The 23,458-nt window shown below is 40.5% G+C and overlaps 1 protein-coding gene across 3 annotated transcripts in view; it reads right to left on the reverse strand.

The window, feature by feature from the left end:
* Positions 1 to 23,458, reverse strand: part of MTUS2 (microtubule associated scaffold protein 2) — a 640,565-nt gene that overhangs the window by 164,302 nt on the left and 452,805 nt on the right. For all 3 annotated transcript variants that reach the window (XM_031934947.1, XM_031934946.1, XM_026454233.2), the window contains one exon: positions 1,799 to 1,897. In XM_031934947.1, coding sequence (XP_031790807.1) covers positions 1,799 to 1,897 — 99 coding nt within the window. The remainder of the gene's footprint in view (positions 1 to 1,798; positions 1,898 to 23,458) is intronic.

The raw sequence follows: 23,458 nt of genomic DNA on the forward strand, positions 1-23,458 counted from the left end.
TTCATTTCTAATATATTCTTGTATTCTTTCAATTTCCCCCATCTCCCTCCTGGCCTTCCTTCTTTCCCTCTTTCTCCTTCCTTTATATTGATCGAATTTTTTTAACCCCTCATTCCAATATTTTCCCATCTATGGTTCGGAACTATATATATGTATTTTATGGGTCATCTTTGAAATTTTAACAAATATTTTAACATTGTTAAGTCTAAAATTACTTATTATTTTACTCTTTCTCTAGAATATAAGGACCTTATTTATGGTGGCTTGTTTCCTTGTGTGTATGATTTCACATTTTATTCGACTAAGTAGCCATAAGCACTACAGCATTTTAAATTGGATTTTCAGAGCACAGCGGCAGCACAGACTCCAGCTCTGAAACTGCAGCGGGGCTGGCCTGTGGTCGAAGGTTCCTGGGGTAGGGCTTGCTCCCCATCCTCGGCTTCCCACAGAGCTGGAGCTGCGATCGGTCAGTCTCCTGCAGGGTGAATTTTCTTTTCCTTCCAAGGTGCTACCCTTTAGAAATTCCAGATTTATGCAGGGTCCTCAGATCTGATCTCTCCCCCAACTACCAGGCTTTGTCTCCTGTCCTTCACATTACAGCTTTAATCTATTTTCCATAAATTTTTAATTAGTCAGCAATTTTAGTAAGTTCTCTATTCTCCATGATTTTGGGTTAACAGTGTAGCAACAAACAACGCAAGTTTGGGATACAGATTGCTTAGGTTAAAACCAAGGCTCTACTACTCATTACCTGTGACTTTGGGCAAATTCATGAAATGCCTGTGCCTCAGTTTCCTCACATGTAAAGAGAGGGGCGATAATACAACCTGTCTCACAGAGTTATTGTGGACATTAAATGAATTATTTAAAGAGCACAGGACAGTACCTGGCACACAGTCAGAGCTCAAACATTAGCTGCTATTATGGCCACCATTTTTGGGTTTAAATAAAATGTTTTGAGGTTGCATTGCATACTGTTCCACAATGGCAGGAATGTCTTACAATAGGAATATTCTTCTTTTTCTTCTTCTTCTTTTTTTTTTTTTTGAGATGAAGTCTCGCTCTGTCACTCAGGTTGGAGTGCAGTGGTGTGATCTTGGCTCACTGCAACCTCCACCTCTCAAGTTCAAGTGATTCTCCTGCCTCAGCCTCCCAAGTAGCTGGAACTACAGGCGAAAGCCACCATACCTGGCTAATTTTTGTATTTTTAGTAGAGACAGGGTTTTGCCATATTGGCTACGCTGGTCTGGAGCTCCTGACCTCAAGTGATCTGCCCCCCTTGGCCTCCCAAAGCACTGGGATTACAGGCATGAGCCACCACGCCTGGCCAGGAATATTCATATGAAACAATTTTTGACTTTCAAGTAACCTTATGTAGTTTGTTCATATCTGAATAAATGCAAATAAATGGTTTCCTCATTGACAGACTAACAAATCATTTGATACTCATTATCTCTGTTCTTCTTCCTTTTAGACAATATTATTTCTTGAGGTTAGATCTTTAAAGTCTATTTTTCAATTGTGAATGATTTCTACATGCTATTGGAATAGCAGATACCCCTACACAGAGAAGATCCTCCCACTTAAACATAGCATAGCATCTTGTTTTTTAAGATAAAATGATGTGAACAGCTGGTTCATTTCATCTAGAGTCAGAAAACATCAGCATATGTATGTCAAGCTCTGGAACAATCACGTAAATCACATGGGCTGGCATTGCTCCATTAACAACATCTGAATAAGATAAATTCCAAGTTCAAGTCATCTCCCCAAGTAACATATCGTATTTCCTACATACCTGGTGAATGAAGCTTGGTGGCTGAAGCTGCTACTCTCTTAGGAGATGAAACAGCAGGTTTATTCGTATCTTGATCTTTCTGAGTGTCTTTCTTTGTTCCTATGTATAGTTGGAGAAGAGAAATAGAAAGAAAGTAAACTAGTCAAATTGTGGAAAGGGTGGCTTCACGAAAGTCAAACAGATCAACAAAAGAAATATTTGGGTGATTTGTTGCTATGGTCACCACCCCCTGTGCTTGAGGAATGACACACTTGTTTATAGGAAAGGGAATTTAGTTTTGAGTGGTCAGGGGAGGAGTAAGGACACTGCTGTCTCCGATTTGATGAAAAACACGCCCTTTTCTGAAAGTCACTGCCACCCCAATGACCCTGACCAAACTATCTGGGAATTCAAATTTTACTGTCCTCAGCCACCAACTTAGTCTGCCTGCCTCTCTCTGCCAAAACAAATTTTCAGAAGATGGGGAAGGATGCTGTAGCTACATATAGCTGCTAATAACTTTGGCATCACCCGGAGCCAAGCCACGGGGGACATGGTCCAACTCTAATTAATTTCCATGCAGCGGGTCCACAGAGGTGACCTAGAGACCCTTTCAGTTCTCTTGGCTGCAGCTGAGCCTTCGTGGAACTTGCTGCCAGAGCTGGTCCAGCAAAAACATGTGGACGCTCCTCACATTGTGTCCAGCGATACCCAGGGCACAGTGCAGCTTCTCCTTTGTGTTCTGGGCACAGTGCTCACCTTCACATCTCCTTTGTCAGAAAGTCAAAGAGCAGTGGATGGGAGATTAGTGAAATCACACAGACCTACATTAACCCAAACCTGCCTTGGCTTCAGCGCACTGTTATGTCACTTCAAAAACAAAGCTTGCTGTGGTTCCTTCACCCCCACGCTCACCCCCAAACCCTGAGACCTCACTCTTCTTTCCAGCGGTAACTGCTGCTAGCAATTTTGTGTTTATTCTCCCAGATTTTTTTTCTAGGTATTTATAAATGTACACACATATACAAATACAGCTACTAGTTAAATATATGAAATAAACATTGCAACTTCTTTTTACCTACCCACATTTTTGGAGATCTTTTTCTTATCAGTGTATTTACAGATTTTTAAAAAAGAGCCACATCATAGAGATGGGCAAAGACATACTGTAATTCAGTTCCCCATTGTCTTATGGATAAGCATTTAGATTGTTACAAGTTTAGCTAATGAAATAGCTTCATGGGCTGTAATAAAAACTCTTCTACTTGTTTCTCTGTACACACAGACCAGGATCTTCAGAAGACAAATACACAGAATTGCTTTTGCTGGATTGAGTCTGTTCTTTTGCAGTGTTGCTATGCACAGTCCAATTGTCCAACAAAAGGATCCACTAATTCATGTTCCCAACAAACAGTGTCTGAGAACAGCTCTTCCAACATGCCCCATGCCCTACTGACACTCAAGTCTCAATCATTTAATCGATTCATTTAATTAAGCAATCATTTAATTATGATATGTGCCACCATATCAGATGGTGCAGCCCCAGATGACCTCACAGACACTGTCACTGTCCCTGCCCACATCTGCCAGCCACAGTGCCAGCCTTGTTGGTCCCCAAACATGCCATTCTTCCTCCTGTGGCTTGAGTTCCTCTGCACAGAATATTCTTCCTCTAGCCCTTAAGCATGGCTCATCCATCTATTCAGGAGGTCTCAGCACAGCGACGTCTCCTCACCACGCCTTGTGCTCCAGCTAATGTGGCCCTCTCACCACCTGCCAGTTTCCTCTTCACCCACTTCATTCTTCCTCACAGCATTTGTCACTGCCCACCAATCTATTCTATCCTCACCTGTTTGCTTAGTGTCTGTCTTCCCCACTAGAACACAAACTTTGACCCAGACAGGGTGGCCCCTCAGTGTGTGCCCCTCCAACTCCTGCTCTCCTCTGGGCTTCTTTCCAGGCAGGTTTGCCCAGGCATTTCAGGGCTCACAGAAGGCTGCACCTTCCAGGTCTGGAAAGCCCAGTCACTGCACTCTGCTGAAGTCACGGGGACCCCTCAGGGTACCTACTACATGGCTAAGCTCCCCATTCTGTTCCTTCACTTGGCTTTGGTTTTAGGTATCAACAAATGTGGAAAGACACCGAGACTCCTGAAAGCTGAGAAGGGAAATGTTAAAGTCCCCAAATCTGCACTAAACCTAATGTTTTGTGCTGAAAGGGAAACTAAATATGATTATTTATGTAGCCTTTTAGTGTTTTCCATTCAGCTTTCATGGAGTACAAATTGTATTATATCAAAAATGCAAATATTGATAGTTTGGACCCACAATTCCACTTGTGTAAATCTCTCTTTGAAACACTTCTAAAAGTATGCAAAAACATAAATTATAACATGTAGCCTGGGCGACAGAGCGAGACTCCGTCTCAAAAAAAAAAAAAAAAAAAGGATATCATAGCTCTATATTGTACTGGCATGTGGCATGGAAAGCTGTCCACGATAAATTAAAAAGCTAGTTGAACAGCACGCATGGAATCATCCCATTTTTTATAACACAAAATGTCACCTGTATTATGCTTACAAGTAAGTAAAAATATCTGAAAGACAGGCACCAAACTTTTAATAGTGGTTACTTCTAAGCAGTAGGATTTAGGAGTTTTTACTTTTTATTTTAATATGCTTATGCATTAGTTCCATATTTTGTAATCATCACACATTACTTGTATAATAACTAATAAGCAAAAAGAAAAGGAGAGAAACCAAATCAGTAAGGAAACTGATTTGCCTGATCCATAAAAGGATAAGGAGAGAGAAGTCTTATCCAAGCAATCCTATAGCAATAACTCAAACCGAAAGTTTCACCCTCCCTTTGCTGGCAAACTTTACCACAGGAACACAAGGCCACCTGGAGGACTCTTGTATGGTCTGGGAATTATTGATGGCACAGATAATTACAGGGATGAATCAAGACCTTCTGTTCTTCTTGCCATTTTTTCTTTACAATCCAGACTCAGCATAAATGTCTTCTAAATACACAGTAAGCTTTCATTTCACTCGATGAGCTCTCTGAGTGTCTAGAAATGCTAGTGAGGTCTTTGGTCTCACGTTCTCCTACTGCCCCCCGGCCATTGTCTCAGCCTTCTTGGTTACTCTGTCTTCTCAGCCTTCTTGGTTACTCTGTCTTCTTTCCTTAGACCTGGAATAAGGTATTCCCAGTGCAGCCTCCGCCTTCTCCTGTCCAGTCTTCTGAGTGAGCTTATCCACTCAACACGTTCACATTACCGACTTACGTACACTGATGACCATATCTGTGATTTCCAATCCAGGTGAGCCCAGGTATCTCTCCTGGGATCCAGACCTGTTTTCAGTTGCCAAATAGACATTACTCCTTATCTATTAGATGACAAGAAACATTGTTCCCCAAATGGAGCTGGTTAGCTTCTTCTTAAACCCATTCTCTGTCCTGTACTTTGTTTCCTAGTCAATTGTCCTCCCAGTCACTGAAACCAGAAACCAGTCAGTCTTCTTCTTCATCCTACCATATCTAGCAGTCACGAGGTCTTTCTGACCTTCAGTAGCTCCTAAGTCTGGCCCCTGATTCAGTCTCACTTTGTACCTCAGCTCAGTCCTCATCATTTCTTGCTGGTACAACTACAAACTTCTCTTCAGTAATTTCTCTGTCTTGTGCCTTAACCTCTGAATCTTTACCTAACTCACCCTCCTTAGCACTGCCAGAAAAACCTTAAGCCTTTAACAAGATCTCGTGATTTTACTGTTAAAACCTTTCCAAAGCTTACCCTCGGCTTCAGTAGGAAGTCCCAACTCCGTGGTGTGGGGTAAGCACCCGCCAGGATCTCCTGTCCTCTGCCAGGTGCCCCTGCTGTTTCCATGTGACCCCGGGTGTTTCAGCCTGTGCTGTTCACGGAGGCTGAGTGCTCAGCCTCTCCCTTGTCTGCCTGGCCTAGTCAAGGTCATCTTCAATTTCAGCTCCTTCTGTTTTAGTTTTCCCATTACCACTGTAACAAATTACCACTTAGCAGTTTAAGACAACACAAGTTTATTCTCTTCCAGTTCTGGAGGTCAGAAGTCTGAAATCAGTCTTACTGGGCTGAAGCCAAGGTGTCAGCCAGGCTGGTGCCTTCTACACTCTCCAGGGGAGAGTACATTTCCTTGCCTTGTTCGCTTCTCGTGACTTCCTTCATTCCTTGGCTGGTGGCCCCTTCTTCCATCTTGAAAGCAATCACTCCGATCCCTGCTTCCTGCGTCACGTCTTTCTAATTCCTCCTGCCTCTCTCTTACAAGGATGCTTGTGATGACATTGTCTCTATCTGTGTAATCCAGGATAATCTTCCCATCTCAACATTCCAAACCTCATGTGAAGTCCCTTTTGCCCTATAAGGTAACAATGATAGGTTCTGGTGATCCATACATGGACGTATTCGGGGGTCAGTACTCAGCGTACCACAGCTTCCCTGTCTAACTGAATGGCTCAACGAGGAAACTCTTTTTACTCACCAAAAACTCACTAACTGCTTGGTCTCTATTAATCCCCAGAGTCCCTGATACTTATTTACGAAGCTTTTCCTTATTTTTCTGACCCTTCTTAAATAACAGTATTTCCTTAGACCCTACTCAGCTTCCCCTGATCTCTTTCCCCAAGTGCAGACTCTGTGCTGCTAAGGCTAGAGGGCATCTCATGCTAGGCCTGAGTAGCTCCTTTGAACAACACCCCTGCTGACCTTTGGGGAATCAACCCTTGCCTCCTCTTATTTCATGTGGTAGAGTAGGGGCCTGAGGGACCAGGGCCTGGAGGGGGCGTATGACACAGGCCTGCCGGATAAGAACTCGCACCGCTCTGGTGTTGTGTTACACAGTATCCTGGCTTGAGAATGAAACAAGATGTGAGTTGGGACGATGACAGCCCTACCTCGAGAATTTTGCTGGAATTACTAGGAAAAAATTCTCTTTTTGAGAGATGCCCAAGCTGGCAGGATATAGGCCTGGAGCAGCTGCTGACCATCTTTGTTCTCATGTGGGGAGAGCCTTTCTGAGGATGAGGCCAAGAGTGGTGTACCCCCCGGGGACAGTCATGCCTCACGTCAGCATGACCTCCGGAACCTCTCAGTTCTGTGAGCCCCAAATCCCTCTGCCCTTTTGCTTTCTTGTTGCCTAAGGCAATTTGAATTAGGTTTCTCTAACATGACACCAAACAAGGCCTGGATAATATAATGCCGGCCAGAGGAAATAGCTCCTTAATCAATAAATGTACATCCTCTTCTCTCGTGGGGCCGTATGTTGGTCAAAACTGCTCCTCGTGTGCCTTCTCTACACTGAGATTCAGAGCTCCATGAAAGAATGTTTGTACACAAACCCCAGAGAACTGGGGCTTTTGCCGGGAAGGAAGAAGGCAGCGGGAGGGAAAGAAATGCCAGCCTCAGTCTGGTCTCAGAAGATTAGTCTGTAAGTTTAACTTGAAATACTGGCACTGATCATATTCACCCAATGCCAATCACTACAAACCCAGATGGTCCTAGACTGTTTCGTCATAGTGTAGCAAGAAGCGCCTCAAAAGCCTACAGGGATGGGTGCTGCCTAGCAATCCACAGAGAGCGTCTCAGAAAAGAGAAGAATAGTGTAAAAGCTCATTTTCTCCCACGGACAAGGGCCTTCCACAATGGTATCAGTGGCTTCCACAACAGCTGGCAGAAGCACCATTGTGTAATTTATTCCTGAACTGGACATCATAGAAGTGACTTACAACTTGTTTATTACAAATGCTGAAAACAAAGACAAACTGCACAGGAGCCATGAAAACAAGACTTGGCCCTAAAGCCGCCCAATCAAGAATGATGGCTTGATGTGTCAATTATAGATTTTAAAAAATGAGGAAACTCTTTTTACTCACCAGAAAGTCACTAACTGCTTGGTCTCTATTAGTCCCCTGAGTCCCTGAACATAAACAAGAATAATGGCTCACTCCGAGGATGAGGCTGTCATCTCAAAAAGAAAAAAAAAAAAAAAAGAAAGAAATAACAAATGACAATAGCTAATTCAGGATCCTCACTGAGCACATCCAAATGGGAAAAAAAGATTTAAGAGAATAGCTATATACTTTTTTAATAAAAAGAAGTCAGCACATCAAAAAAAAAAAAACCTAAAACATTTTTATAGGCTCTTAATCTCACATACAATAGGCTGCAAATTCCTCAAAGTAAATCTCAATATAAGTAAGAAAAGATAAGAAACAGGATAAAGAAATACACACAGCAACAGACTTTATCCCCCAAGTATCTAAGATTCTCCCTCCACATGCCTGTGAAAGCACATGTCACGGGGTTGACCCTGCCCTGGCCCCACAGATCAGCTCCCACGCAGCGAACACGAGGACTGCAGATGCAGATGGAGCAAAGCAAGAAGAGGGAAAAGCAAAGGTGGCCATAATGTAAGTGATGATTATCACTCCAGTGCAACTGGAAGGAGGTGAATAGAAAACATGAATGATGCAATCAAAAAATATAGATTCTGAAGCCATTTGTAAGACGAATTGAATGGGAACATTTCAAGGTAGGATTTATAGGGATTGGATAGAATGAAGAAAGGAAACATTATCTAGATAAGAATATACAGAATAAAAGAGAAATCTGGATGAGTTATAAACTGGAGAGAGAGAGAGAGCGAGAGCGAACTCAGGAGAGTTAGATGCAAGGACTAGAGGAAAGGAAATCAGTTTTCAGCTGCCAATAGTAATTTTTTAAATATTAAGAGGAATATCTGATATTGACACAGGAGAGTTAATAGGAGAAACAATCTGAATATTGGGCTATATTGGGAAGGTGGATTTTAACCTATTTAAGCTTTGTTCCATTTCAACACCCAGGTACTGCATGCATGAAGGCAGAAATTGTAGCTGGGAATTTAAGCGAGAATAGGGAGGTTTCTGTACTCAAACAGAGGCCTAGTGAAGCCTAATTATTACATGGATAAGACTAAGGGATAATACGTTCTGAAAATTATTATCAAACGGTAAGGATAGAAGAGTGAACAAGTGGTTTTTGAAATATATATATATATATGTGTGTGTGTAAAAGCTTTGTAAATTCTCCCCCCAAGCCCAATACATTCACGGATCGATTCATTATTAAGCACAGAGAATCCATAAGGCACGGTCCTAGTGAAAGACAAAGGTATGAGCTGTAATGGAAGTTACACGTTTGGGAGAGATATTTATCATAAGCATTTATAAACACCAGGTACCAGGTTGCAGTTGCTTCTGTGTATGCTGCCTCACCTGACACCTGTCCAAACTCTGTGGGTATTATTGTTACTGGTTCACAAATGAAGGAACTGAAAGTATGGAGTTTGTAACATATCCGCATTTACCAGTACATGGCTGAACCTGCAACTTCCGGCCCTACATAGACTGCGTTTCACTACATTGCAGTGGCCTCAGTGAGTCCTGAGAAGCAATGAGTTCTACTTCCTGCCTGCTCACCTGCCCAAAGAAGCACAATGGAACCAGGTAGAGTCTGATTCCATTCGAAGGAAAGAAGCAAGGGGAAGGTGTGTGAGAAAGCTTAGAAGAGAGTAGGGGTGTTGGGGAGATGGCAGGAAGGCTGTGACTAAGAGACCAGGAAATGGCTTAAGCCATTTGTTTTCAAACACTGGGGGCCAGCGAATCCCAACATCCTTTCCATCCCTAGCCCCAACCTTTCTCCCTCTGATGCTTCCTCCGTACTATGTGGAACTCCTTCTTCCTTTGGTAAAAACCTCCATCCCCTATGTTTGATCTCAATCTCTCTCAGAGCAGTTTTCTCAAATGGTTGCCATGGGTGCTTTTCCTCCACATTCAACTATATCCTGGTCAGGAGGTCTCCTTTAAACTCTCAAATACCCCACTAGAACATGAGGCCCCACACATGTGTAAAGTGCCTTTCCTTTGAGGTTCCAAGGTTCTTGCTGCCTAACCGAACACTATTCCTACAGCCTGGTTACTGCCTCTCACACCCCACAGGCGTGGTCTTCCCCTGTACCCTCAAGTACTGACACCCTAGTAATCCCCAACGCATGCCTCACCTAGCATCCCAGCTTTCAGTCCTTCGACACCTGCAGCCCAAGAGGCTCCCTGAATCAAGAGCCTGGGCATCACCATAGACCTTGTCAAAACCCTAAACTTCGCCTCTGAAATTCACATATCCTTCTTTCTGGTTACAACCCTCTATCCCTCCACCATTTCACTATGCTGTCGCCTATCAATTCATATCTGCAACTGAGACAATAATCTCTTTCCCCACACCATCAGTCTCCTTCTGTCTTCACCTCCCTTATTATCCAACCTAAAGTTCACCCCAGAGTGCTTTACTTCTACTACTTTATTAGCCACATGCTTGCTCTCATTTCACAGAGACAACAGAAACTACAATGGTCACAACTGTCTGCAGGACCCAACCCTGGCTCAATCCGCTGTCACCCTTTTCTAGCCCAGCTGAGCACACAATGACACAGATGGGGACATCAAATGTATAGTCACCAGGTATCACTGTGGCCACAGCGAAGTCCAGCAATTAATTCTTCCATTTTTTCCTTTTCATCTTTTGCATACCTTTTAAAAAACGATTTTTATTATTCTAATTGGCACACAGTAATTGTACGTATGTATGGGGTACATAGTGATATTTTGGAACATGTAAACAATATGCAGTGATCACACTGTGATAACTAGCATACCCATCACCTCACATGTAGATCATTTCTTTGTGTTGGGACCATGCCAGATCCTCTCTTCTAGCTACTTGAAAATATGCAATAGCTTATAATCACCCTACAGTTTTATAGAACACTAGAACTGATTCCTTCTAACTGTAATTTTGCATTTATTAACTAATCTCTACTGTCTCTCCTTCTTCCTGCCTTCCCAATTTCTAGTAACCACCATTCTATTCTCTAGTTCTAAGAGATCAACTTTTTTCGATTCCACATATGAGTGAGAACACGTGATATCTGGCTTTCTGTGCCTGGCTAATTTCACTTCACATAATATCCTCCAAGCTCATCCATGTTGCCATAAATGACACAACTCCATTCTTTTTAATGGATGAATGGTATTCTATTATGTATATGTATCACATTTTCTTTATTCATTATCTGTTGATGGACACAGGTTGAGTCGGTATCTTGGCTATTGTGAATAGTGCTGCAATAAACACAAGAGTCAAGATACCTCTATAATGTTCTGACCTCCTTTCCTTTGGATATATGCCCAGTAGTAGAACTGCTAAATCATATGGTAAAAAACTATTTTTCAAAACAAAGTTCTGTATTCATACCTTTCTGAAAGGTCATTCTGCAAGGTTTTAAACAACAACAAAAACCACCCAGTAGTATCTTCTCTTATCTCTCCATACACTTTCATATTCATCACTTCCACATTTTAAGTTGTTTTATCTATGCATTTCCATAGATATAAGTAACATGTTTATAACGCTACTTCTTGATATTTATATTTTACATATATTTTAGTAACTTCTTATCACAGCAAATGACAATTTTTTTCCTCTGCAGGCTCCCTTCCACACTACCTCCCCCATCATTGCAATACAGTTGTACCATTTTTGGTTAGGTCAAAATTCAGTTCACCTTCTTAAAACGATACATGAATATTATTTACAACTGAACCATCTTCTTGTCTGACTTTTGTTTTCCCTGGGTTTAATAGCTGCCTTGGTTTTTGTTTGCTTAGTTTTCTATGTATATATTGCTAATTCTCCCACAAGTTCTCCATCAGCATATAACTTTCCTCTCACAATTATGACATGTAAGGTTATACCTCAGTGTAGTTTTGTTTTCTTGTAGCCATTCTTCCTGGAGCCCTCAGTTCTCCATTTCATTCTAGACTGGTCATTTCTAGGGCTGTGACATGGCTGTCATTTGAGTTGCATCATCATTCTGGGAAATTCCTTTGCTTTTTTCCTACTTTAGGTTCCTATTTTCTGGACCCCCATGCCTTCCTCTTTCTTGATCTACTTCCTTACTTTGGTAGAGCACATTTTTTTTTAAGTTTCTGGAGAAAGGTATACATGAGGTAAATTATCTGACAGCTTCCAAAGCTGAAGATTTCTTCATCCAATTGGTTGCTTGGCTCAGTGCAGAATTTTAACATGGCACATGGCAGCCATTTCCCCCAGAAATGCTAAGATATTTCTCTTTTAGCGTCCGGGGTTGCTACTGATAAGCCTATTGATGCTATTCTAAATCTCAGCCTTTTGTGTGTGATCTGTCTGCTCTCTTGGGAGGCTCTTGGTCCCTTCTCCTTTTCCCCAGTGTTGTAAAATTTCATGCTGATGTGTCTTGCTGTGGATCTTTCTGCATCCATTATGCTAGACACTTACTGTGCCCTTTTAATTTGTAAACTCTCATTCTGCAGTTCTGGGAAATTTTCTTGATATGTTGCTTCATAATTTCCTCTCCTCTGATTTCTCTGTTGTTTTTATGGAACTCCTAATATTTACGTTCCATATATGTGTATACACATATACATGTACATATATATCTTATTATATATCTTCACTCTCTGTATAATCTCCAACCTATAGATGAATGTTTCTCTTCAGATATCTCCCATGCACATCACACTCCATATGTCCAAAACTGAACTCACTGTCACCTAACAAAGCCTCTTTTCATTCTTAGCTTCCCTAATTTGGAAAATGTGATTTTTGCCCAAGCCAGAAATAATGATCTCATCTTCATCTCCTCCCTCTCTTACTTCTTTATGTTCAATAAAATGCCAAATCTTTTGAAATATACATCTTGTGCCTCTCTTAAATCTAGTCCACTTTTTTTCATAGTCACCGCAACTTCATAATTCACACCAGTGCCATGCCTCCTGTAGGGAGAGCTCTGCAGCAGCCTCCTACCTCTTCATCACTCCTGTTAGCTCTGCTCCCTCTACTCCAACACATCCCTCACACCTCAGCCTGCTGCTCTAATGCTCTGGGGCCACGGCTTCACTATATTATGGGTTGAACGCCTTCTCACCTGTCCACATTCCCCATTAGACAACACACTTCGTGAGTATTGCCCACTCAGTAAGTATCTGTAAATAAATGAGTTGGTTATTATTACTAACTAATCACATTCTTCCCCCATGGAAAAGAAAGTCAACCTTGAGATTAGGGGAATCCCTGACATTTTAAATAGCTTTTTATTTTATCCTTCTTATTTCTTTTCTAGTACCTCTCTCTTCCCACATAATCAACAAGCAGGTTGTAAATGATTAATGAGAAATCACTGTACATACTGCTTGAAACAAAATGAGTAAAGCTCTGAAAGTTTTAAAACAGTGGCATGTAATTAAAAGTTTCACGCTCCTTATACTAAGAAATTGGGCCATATGATGGTAGCAGTTTGCATAAGAATGCATTCATAGTACAGTAGGCAGATTTCTGAAACATACAAATGTTGAAAATCACAATGGAAAATGCAGCTCCAAAAGACCATTTGCATTAATTACTGTTGGACAAGCTCCCATAGGCTCCTCAAGGCTGACAAGCAGAGTAGACAAAATACCAGGTGTGTAACCTTTTAAATACAATATGTGTAATACTCTTAAATGAAAATTAGGATTTTAGTGTCCTACTTTTGAAGAGCCTCCACAAAAGGTTTCACACCAGCCTACAGGGGCCTTAATATTAAGGTGGGTCACAAGAGTGTTATAAATTCTCTTCTGGCACTATAGGTATGTCCTGCAATGCCTTCCAAATTATCTAAAATTACCTGAAGTACTATTCTTGCTATTGTTTTGATGCAAGCATTTTAAAGGCACAGCAGAGAAAGATAAATGGAACTTTTACTTGGATTCTTCTGTGACATTTCAATGACAATAGCTAAATAGTACCCTGAGCCACTTAATTTGTAAGACAGGATGAGGTTATTAGGGTTTTAAAATCAAGTGCCTCCCCAAAATGCAAACTGTTCCACTCAATTTTACTGGACTGCCCAGTAAAATTAGAGACTAATTAAACTGCTGTGAATTTTCTGTGCAATTTTTTTTCATGCTGTCTTTAGACCGTTTCACAGCTTGCAAGTTTCTACACAGAGGGGTTGGGAAAAAATGGGGGAGCATATATTTTCAAATTTACAAGGTATCTAATTGTTAGCAGCCCTAGTTCAAGATTTCAAGGGGAGCAAGGTTTGAGAAATCTCTAGCTTTACAAAGAAACAACTCACGTCATTAACCTGAATGGAATGCAGTTCCCCATCATCACTGGCCACTTCTGTGAAAGCTCTAGGTCTCTGCCAGCATGTTTTCTGTGCACTATGTTATGTCTCTGCACTACATGGCCTTGTTGGACACTCACTTCCCTTTCACAGCACTTAGCATAAACGTAATTCAATAATTAAGTGTGTAAGTACAAGTTTCATGTTGCTCTTTCCTGTGACCCCCATCAGCTCCACAGAGACAAGGACTGTGTCTTATTCACCATGATTTCCCCAGGTATCTAACAAAGTGTTCAGCTTGAAGAGAGTATGCAATCAATACTTGTTGAACAAACAGAGGCCCATCCAAACGTTCACCAATCCTTAGTCTCTGGATGTCTGAGAGTTGACTTTGGTGTCACAGTCTGTGATTCCTAGTGCTTCCTGGCTTTCCTTTTTCTGGCCAGAAAGAACAGCAGACAGACCATCTAAGACATGCACTCATGTGGCTCTCCAAATGATGAAGTAGACAGTTCCTTTAACCAGAAATCGTATACATTGTCTCCATTATATTTTCCTGTCTCTGTGATCTCATGCAAAGAAATGGAACTCATATTTATTATATTTATTATTCTCCCACAAAGATTCTTTTTTTTTTTTGAGACGTAGTCTCGCTCTGTCACCCAGGCTGGAGTGCGGTGGCGCGATCTCGGCTCACTGCAAGCTCCGCCTCCTGGGTTCACGCCATTCTCCTGCCTCAGCCTCCCAGTAGCTGGGACTACAGGCGCCTGCCACCACGCCCGGCTAATTTTTTGTATTTTTAGTAGAGACGGGGTTTCACCGTGTTAGCCAGGATGGTCTCGATCTCCTGACCTCGTGATCCGCCCATCTCGGCCTCCCAAAGTGCTGGGATTACAGGCTTGAGCCACCACACCCGGCCCAAAGATTCTTTTTAAACACTTCTATTCTCCTACAACCTCTTCTATCCCTAAACTAATTGCTGGTCCCCTATTGGCTTCACAATGACAAATAAGTTGACACTGTGACAGCAATCTAGACTCAGCCTTGGGGAGATCACAGTCAGCAAAGGGCAATAAGAGCATCTTCACTGAAGATACCAGTGCAGCCTAATTGCTTTGACCTTGCCTCTTCTGGTCTCAAATCTGGTAGATTTCTGAACACTCCCAAGTCAACAAGAGCTTATGAGGCACCATGATTCTTTCATTACTGGAAAATAACATGCTTTTAGAGCTATTTACATTAAAAGAATGCATGTCATATGCTACAGTAAGAATAAACTCACAAATTACCTAGGAGCACAATTCCAGTAGCAATCAAGTGACCCTATTTCTTACTTTGTTTTTTCCTAAAGCTGAATATTTTATTTTAGCAAGGTCTTCCTCATTTTCTTCATTTAAGAAGTGCACAGAAAGAGAAAATGATACTTGAGAGGACTGGAGGAAGGCAGGGAGAACTTGGTAGAACAGCTCTATCTGGCACATGTATACATTATCAAAGTGCTCAACAAACACATTTTCATGATGGTAACAAGCTACTTATATTATTAAATTATAGTATGACCAGAAATCCTTAAATTTTTGAAATCATAACAATTTGTTTTTCAAGAAGCAAAATTAATTTTATGACACAAGTAGAGTTTCTTTAGCCTACTGAGTAGCAGCCTATTCCCAGGGAATGTTTTTCCTTAGCTAGACAGGAACCCAAATAATAATATACCGGTTACTCATTTTTATACAACTACTAGAAACCCTATACCTTAGTCTGAATAAAGGAATTTTATTGTCTATAATGCATCATATCAATGTGACAGAATCGGAGGGCATATTGACAAGAAGTAATTCATCTTCAGATCAGTATGTGCAGCTGGAAGTATTTTCCAATTTGCTACAACAGTGCAAGTCAGTTAGAAGAGTCAACAGGTAAAGCCCCACTATTATTGTAAAATTATATGGCTCAATGCACTGGAGAGATTTTGTATTTGACATATGAACAGCAGAAAAGCTTTTCATAAAAATTTTGAGAAGAGGAACCACTACATGACTAAAGCTAAGTTTCAGGAATACTTGGGAGCCTTCCTTTTACAGAGCACTGAATAGCATGTTTTGTGTGTGTGTGTGTGTGTGTGTGTGTATACATATATAAAATCATTAGCACTAAATCTGTAACACTTTCCATTGTCATCACACTGATCTCAATGATCATTATGAATTTACAGGAAATCAATATTATAGGAGTAGATCATATACCTCAAACATGTTTAGGACAGGGCACTAGCTCTCGGCCTGCGTCTGAAACCCCTAAGAGGGAGGCGTATAAACAGACCTCAGAATTACTGTATGGGAGTCGGGAAACTATCTGTAAGGTAACTAGCAAGAATAACTAAGTCTCTAAGTTGTATTTTTCAATCAAGGTAACTTCAATAAAATGCAATTAATTGGCTTCCATCAAAGTAAGAATATTTAAACAGCAGAAGTTAAGTCTACAGGTTTTAAAGGCCAACAGGCTTAGGTTGATTCCTGCTACAAAGAAGTTGTATGACTGAGGGTGTGGGGGTTACTTTATTTCTCTAAACTCCAGCTTCCTTAAGCAACAGAAGTTGAATATAAAACAAAGTCTCAGGACACAAAATCAATGTGCAAAAATCACTAGCATTCTTATACACCAATAACAGACAGAGAGCCAAATTGTGAGTGAACTCTCATTCACAATTGCTTCAAAGAGAATAAAATACCTAGGAATCCAGCTTACAAGGGATGTGAAGGGCCTCTTCAAGGAGAACTACAAACCACTACTCAGTGAAATAAAAGAGGACACAAACAAATGGAAGAACATTCTATGCTTATGGATAACAAGAATCAATATCGTGAAAATGGCCATACTGCCCAAGGTAATTTATAGATTCAATGCCATCCCCATTAAGCTACCAATGACTTTCTTCACAGAATTGGAAAAAACTGCTTTAAAGTTCATATGGAACCAAAAAAGAGCCCCGCATTTCCAAGACAGTCCTAAGCCAAAAGAACAAAACTGGAGGCATCACGCTACCTGACTTCAAACTATACTACAAGGCTACAGTAACCAAAACAGCATGGTACTGGTACCAAAACAGAGATATAGACCAACGGAACAGAACAGAGCCTTCAGAAATAATACCACACATCTACAACCATCTGATCTTTGACAAATCTGACAAAAACAAGAAACAGGGAAAGGATTCCCTACTTAATAAATGGTGCTGGGAAAACTGGCTAGCAATAAGTAGAAAGCTGAAACTGGATCCCTTCCATACACCTTATACAAAAATTAATTCAAGATGGATTAGAGACTTTAGACCTAAAACCATAAAAACCCTAGAAGAAAACCTAGACAATACCATTCAGGACATAGGCATGGGCAAGGACTTCATGTCTAAAACACCAAAAGCAATGGCAACAAAAGCCAAAATTGACAAATGGGATCTAATTAAACTAAAGAGCTTCTGCACAGCAAAAGAAACTACCATCAGAGTGAACAGGTAACCTACAGAATGGGAGAAAATTTTTGCAATCTACTCATCTACAAAGGGCTAATATCCAGAATCTACAAAGAACTCAAACAAATTTACAAGAAAAAAACAAACACCACCATCAGAAAGTGGGCAAAGGATATGAACAGACGCTTCTCAAAAGAAGACATTTATACAGCCAACAGACACACGAAAAAATGCTCATCATCACTCACCATCAGAGCAAATCAAAACCACAATAAGATACCATCTCACACCAGTTAGAATGGCAATCATTAAAAAGTCAGGAAACAACAGGTGCTGGAGAGGATGCGGAGAAATAGGAACACTTTTACACTGTTGGTGGGACTGTAAATTAGTTCAACCAGTGTGGAAGACAGTGTGGCACTTCCTGAAGGATCTAGAACTAGAAATCCCATTTGATCCAGCCATCCCATTACTGGGTATATACCTAAAGGATTATAAATCATGCTGCTATGAAGACACATACACATGTATGTTTATTGCAGCACTATTCACAATAGCAAAGACTTGGAATCAACCCAAATGTCCATCAGTGACAGACTGGATTAAGAAAATGTGGCACATATACACCATGGAATACTATGTAGCCATAAAAAATGATGAGTTCATGCCCTTTGTAGGGATATGGATGCAGCTGGAAACCATCATTCTCAGCAAACTGTTGCAAGAACAGAAAACGAAACACCGCATGATCTCACTCATAGGTGGGAATTGAACAATGAGAACACTTGGACACAGGAAGGGGAACATCACACACCGGGGCCTGTTGTGGGGTCGGAGGGGGCAGGGATGGCATTAGGAGATATACCTAATGTAAATGACGAGTTAATGGGTGTAGCACACCAACATGGCACATGTATACATATGTAACAAACCTGTATGTTGTGCACATGTACCCTAGAACATAAACTATAATAAAAAAAAGAAATACAAGTCAAACAATAAAAAAAAATCCTGAGAATACTGCATGATGCATATAGAATTCTTAACAAACATATCTTTTTTTAAAAATGAAAAGAAATAAGAAATGACTTTCATAAAATATTTTTGTTATTTATATGCCTGGTATCTAAAATACTTATGCATTCTTTCAATTGTCAACAGAATATTACATGTAAGACAAAGATGCCAAGGATATTCGTTAGGTAAAATGCAAGTCTCTTCATTAAATGATATTGAGAAACTGTACATCCATATGCAGAAAAATGAAACTAGACCCCATCACCACATACAAAAATCAACTCAAAATACATTAAAGACTTTGATGTAAAACTTGAAACTATGAAAATACTAGAAGAAAAAAATAGGAGAAATACTTAAGGACATTGGTCTGGGCAAAGATTTTATGGAGAATACCTCAAAAGCACAGGCTACAAAAGCGAAAATATATAAATAGAATTACATGAAACTAAAAAGCTTCTGCACAGTAAATGAGACAATCAACAGGCTGAAGATACAACCTACAGAATGGGAGAAAAAAACCGCAAATGATTCATCCAACAAGAGATCAATATCCAGGATATAAAAAGAACTTAAACAACTCAACAGTAAAAATCAAAATAATTCAATTAATAAATGAACAAATGAGCTGAATAGACAACCCTCAGAAAAGATATACAAATGGCCACCAGGTATACAAAAAATGTTTATCATCACTAATCATCAGGGAAATGCAAATCAAACCACATTGAGATCATATCAACCCAGTTAAAATGGTCATCATCCAAAAGACAAAAAGTAACAAATGTTGGTGAGAACGTAGAGAATGAGGAACTTTTACACACTGTTGGTGGGCATGCAAATTAATATAGCCATTATGGAAAACAGTATGGAAGGTTCTCAAAAACCTAAAAATAGGCTGGGGGTTGTGGCTAATACCACTTTAGGAGGTCAAGGTGGGAGGAGTGCTTGAGCCTAGGAGTTCAAGACCAGCCTGGACAATGTAGCAAGACCCCATCTCTACAGATTTTTTTTTTTAAATTAGCCAAGCATGGTGGTGTGAGTCTGTAATTCCAACCACTCAGGCAGCTGAGGTGGGAGGATCACCAGAGCCCAGGGAGGTCCAGGCTGCAGTGAGCCATAATTGCACCACTGGACCCCAGCCTGGGTGACAGAGTGAGACTCTGTCTCACAAAAAACAAACAAACAAACAAAAACTGAAAAATAGAACATATGATCCAGCAATCCTATTGCTTGGTATATATCCAAAGGAAAGGAAATCAGTATGTTCAAGAGATATCTGCACTTCCAAGTTTATGGCAGCAGCACTTGTCACAGCAGCCAAGATACAAAATCAGCTTAAGTGTTCATTTAGCAGATAAGGAAAATGTGGTAATGATATCGCTTGGCTGTGTCCCCACCCAAATCTCATCTGGAATTGTAGCTCCCATAATCCCCACATGTTATGGGAGGGACCCTGTGGGAGGTAACTGAATCATGGTGACAAGTTTTTCCTGTGCTGTTCTCGTGATAGTGAATAAGTCTCATGAGATCTGATGGTTTTATAAAAATATTGTTCCCCTGCACACACTCCCTTGCCTGCTGCCATGTAAGACATGCCTTTGCTCCTCCTTCACCTTCCACCATGATTGTGAGGCCTCCCCAGCCATGTGCAACTGTCAGTCCATTAAACAAATCTCTTTTTCTTTATAAATTACCCAGTCTTGGGTATTTCTTCATAGCAGTGTGAAAATGGACTAACACAGGTATATATACAACATGGAATACTACGTAGCCATAAAAAAGAACAACATTTGGTTACTTGCAGCAACGTGGAAGAGGTTGTAGTACATTATTTTCTGTGAAATAAGCCAAGCACACAAAGATAAATACTAAATGTTCTCATTAATATGTGGAAGCTAAAAAAGTTGATCTCATAGAAGGAGAGAGTACAACAGTGGTCACTAGAGGTGGGGAAGGGTAGTGGGTAGGGGAGTATAGGAAGAAGTTGGTTAATGGATACAAAAGTACATCCAGATAGGAGGAGTAACTTCTAGTGTTCTATGGCGCTATAAGATGACTGTAATTAACAACAATTTCTGGATATTTTCAAATAGTGAGAAGACTGGATTTTGAATGTTCCCAACACATAGAAATGATACATATTTGAGGTGATTAATACACTCTGATTTGATTATTACACTGTATAATATATCAAAATATCACACTGTGCCCTATACATACATAAAATTATGTGTGAATTAAAAATAATAAAGCAAAACAAATAAAAAAGAAACAACCAGTCAAAATATTTCTGTTATTTGCAAAGACATACTTCATATGACTCACCATTTCCACTTTTAAGAATGTATCCTAAGAACATATGGGAAACTTGTGCCTCATTGTGTTGGAAAGGAATAACTAAGCAGGCTTGAATTGCTTAAACCCTGCACATTTCCAAGAAGGGCCTGTTTCATGACTGGCCACTGGTCAGCTCCTGAGAGCTGGGCTCTTAAACGTTCTAACTCACAAAAGCATTTTGCACGCCCAAGGTCCTGGGCCATACTGCATCAATTTGCCTAGTTTACACATACAAAAGGTGCTGTGTGTATGTGTGACTGATCCATAAGAAAAACCCTGGACAGCCAGGCTCAGATGTTTTTCTTTCAACGACAAAATCTGTTCATGTTTTCACACATCATTGCTGGAAAGATGAAGTATATTTTGTGTGATTCCACTGAGAGAGGACTTTTGGAAACTTGTGCCTGGTTTCATTTGAACTTTGCCCCATGAGCTTTTTCCCTTTGGTGATTTTACTCTGTATCCTTTCACTGAAATACGTAATAATCATAAATATAGCAACTTCTAAGTCCTGTGAGCCCTTCTAGGGAAATCATCAAGCCTGAGAATAGTCTTGAAAACCCCTAACAAAATATGATTTTGCAAAATAAATTTATTAAATTCATTGTACTTCATTGTTTCATGATAGTGAAACACTGAAAGCAACCTAAAGGAACAGGAGACAAGCAGTTCTACAAATTATGGTTAATCAATATGCAGTTATTATAACATCATTAAAAAGAATCTTTTCACATATTTATCATGATACTGGAAAATTATTAGGATATAATGTTAACTGTAAAAGCAGTATACAGAACTATACATAAAGAATAATTGAGGTATGAAAAAAATCATAACCATATAGAGAAAAGACTGGAAGGAAATATACCGATATATGTTAAGCTTCACTTCTCAAAAATGCATTATTTTATGGAAAATGCAAATAGTGTGGGGTGTGCTCCGCCACAAGCGAGAGCAGGGAAGGACCACACAGAGGTTAAGGCATCCCCACTGGAACTCCTAAGCAGGTAATCTCAAAGAGAGCCGGGCCTGAAGCACAAAGCCCTGGGCATCGCCCTGCTTAACATCATGCCCCGTTCACACACACGCAACCTGTTGGTAATAGACAAACTGCAGCCCACAGATGGAATTCTGAGAGTCCTTAGCTGGATATTTATGCTATTATTATAAGAAAAGGACAGGGAACATATACCACATCCATTTGTTTCTGGATGCCACTGTGTGACCTTGGACAACTCGTTTCACCTGAGTCTCACTTTCTGCATCTGTAATGATTTCCCTGCCTACCTCTTAGGGTCTTTGTGAGAATCAAATTAGATTCTGTATATTAGTGTTTTATAAGGTAATACAAAGTGGAAGAAAACTGTTATCAAGAGTACATGGCTTGGTGGCTCATACCTGTAATCCCAGCACTTTGGGAGGCCAAGGCAGGCAGATCACCTGAGATCAGGAGTTCGAGACCAGCCTGGCCAACATAGTGAAACCCCGTCTCTACTAAAAACACAAAAATTAACTGGGCGTGATGGCGGATGCCTGTAATACCAGCTACTCAGGAGGCTGAGGCAGGAGAATCTCTTGAACCCAGGAGGCGGAGGTTGCAGTGAGCTGAGATCATGCCACTGCACTCCAGCCTGGGTGACAAAGCCAGACTGTCTCAAATAAATTAGATAGATGATAGATTGATAGATTGATAGATAGATAGATAGACAGATAGATAGATAGTGCATGGCTTTCAGAAATCCCCTTTGTAGCAGAAACACTTGGAAAAGTAATGGAACTTATGGTCACACTACCTGCCTTTCCTCTTTTCAACATTTGAAATACCTTATTTCCATTTAACTTCACTTCCATGAAAACAGCCATTTTCTCTACACATTTTACCATGCTATTATATAACTCTTTAAATGGACACTAAAGTAGAGAGACTAGTTGAGTTAACTTACTGTATTCCATTACCCAGCTTCAACAATGAGCAACGTGTGGCCAGTTTTGTTTCATCTTTTATATCACAGACTCTGCTCACCACCATCCTAGGTTATTTTGAAGGAAATATCAGATAGCATTTCATATATGTGAATCTAAAACATGACTCTTTTTAAAAACACAGCCACAAAAAATCATCAAACTCAAAATACTAACAATAATTCGGGTGCGGTGGCTCACACCTGTAATCCCAGTACTTTGGGAGGCTGAGGCGGGCAAACCACCTGAGGTCAGAAGTTCAAGATCAGCCTGGCCAACGTGGTGAAACCCCATCTCTACTAAGAATAAAAAAATTAGCCAGGTCTAGTGGCACACACTGGTAATTCCAGTTACTTGGGAGACTAAGGCAGAAGAATCGCTTGAATCCAGAAGGTGGAGATTGCAGTGAGCCAAGAGTGTGCCACTGCACTCCAGCCTGGGCAACAGAGAGATTTGTCTAAAAAAAATTAACAATAATTCCTTAAGGTCAACACATAGCCAGTGTTCACATTTTCCCAACATCTTCAAAAGATTTTTAGAATTTTTGTTTGAATTTCAAATTTTTGTTCAAATGTTTATTTGAAGTAGGATCTAAAATTAGCTCCATACTGCAATTGGTTGATGTCAGGCCTCTGAGTCCAAGCCAAGCCATCGCATCCCCTGTGACTTGCACGTA

The sequence above is a fragment of the Piliocolobus tephrosceles genome, chromosome X (assembly GCF_002776525.5).
Source record: "Piliocolobus tephrosceles isolate RC106 chromosome X, ASM277652v3, whole genome shotgun sequence".
Classification (NCBI taxonomy): Eukaryota; Metazoa; Chordata; class Mammalia; order Primates; family Cercopithecidae; genus Piliocolobus; species Piliocolobus tephrosceles.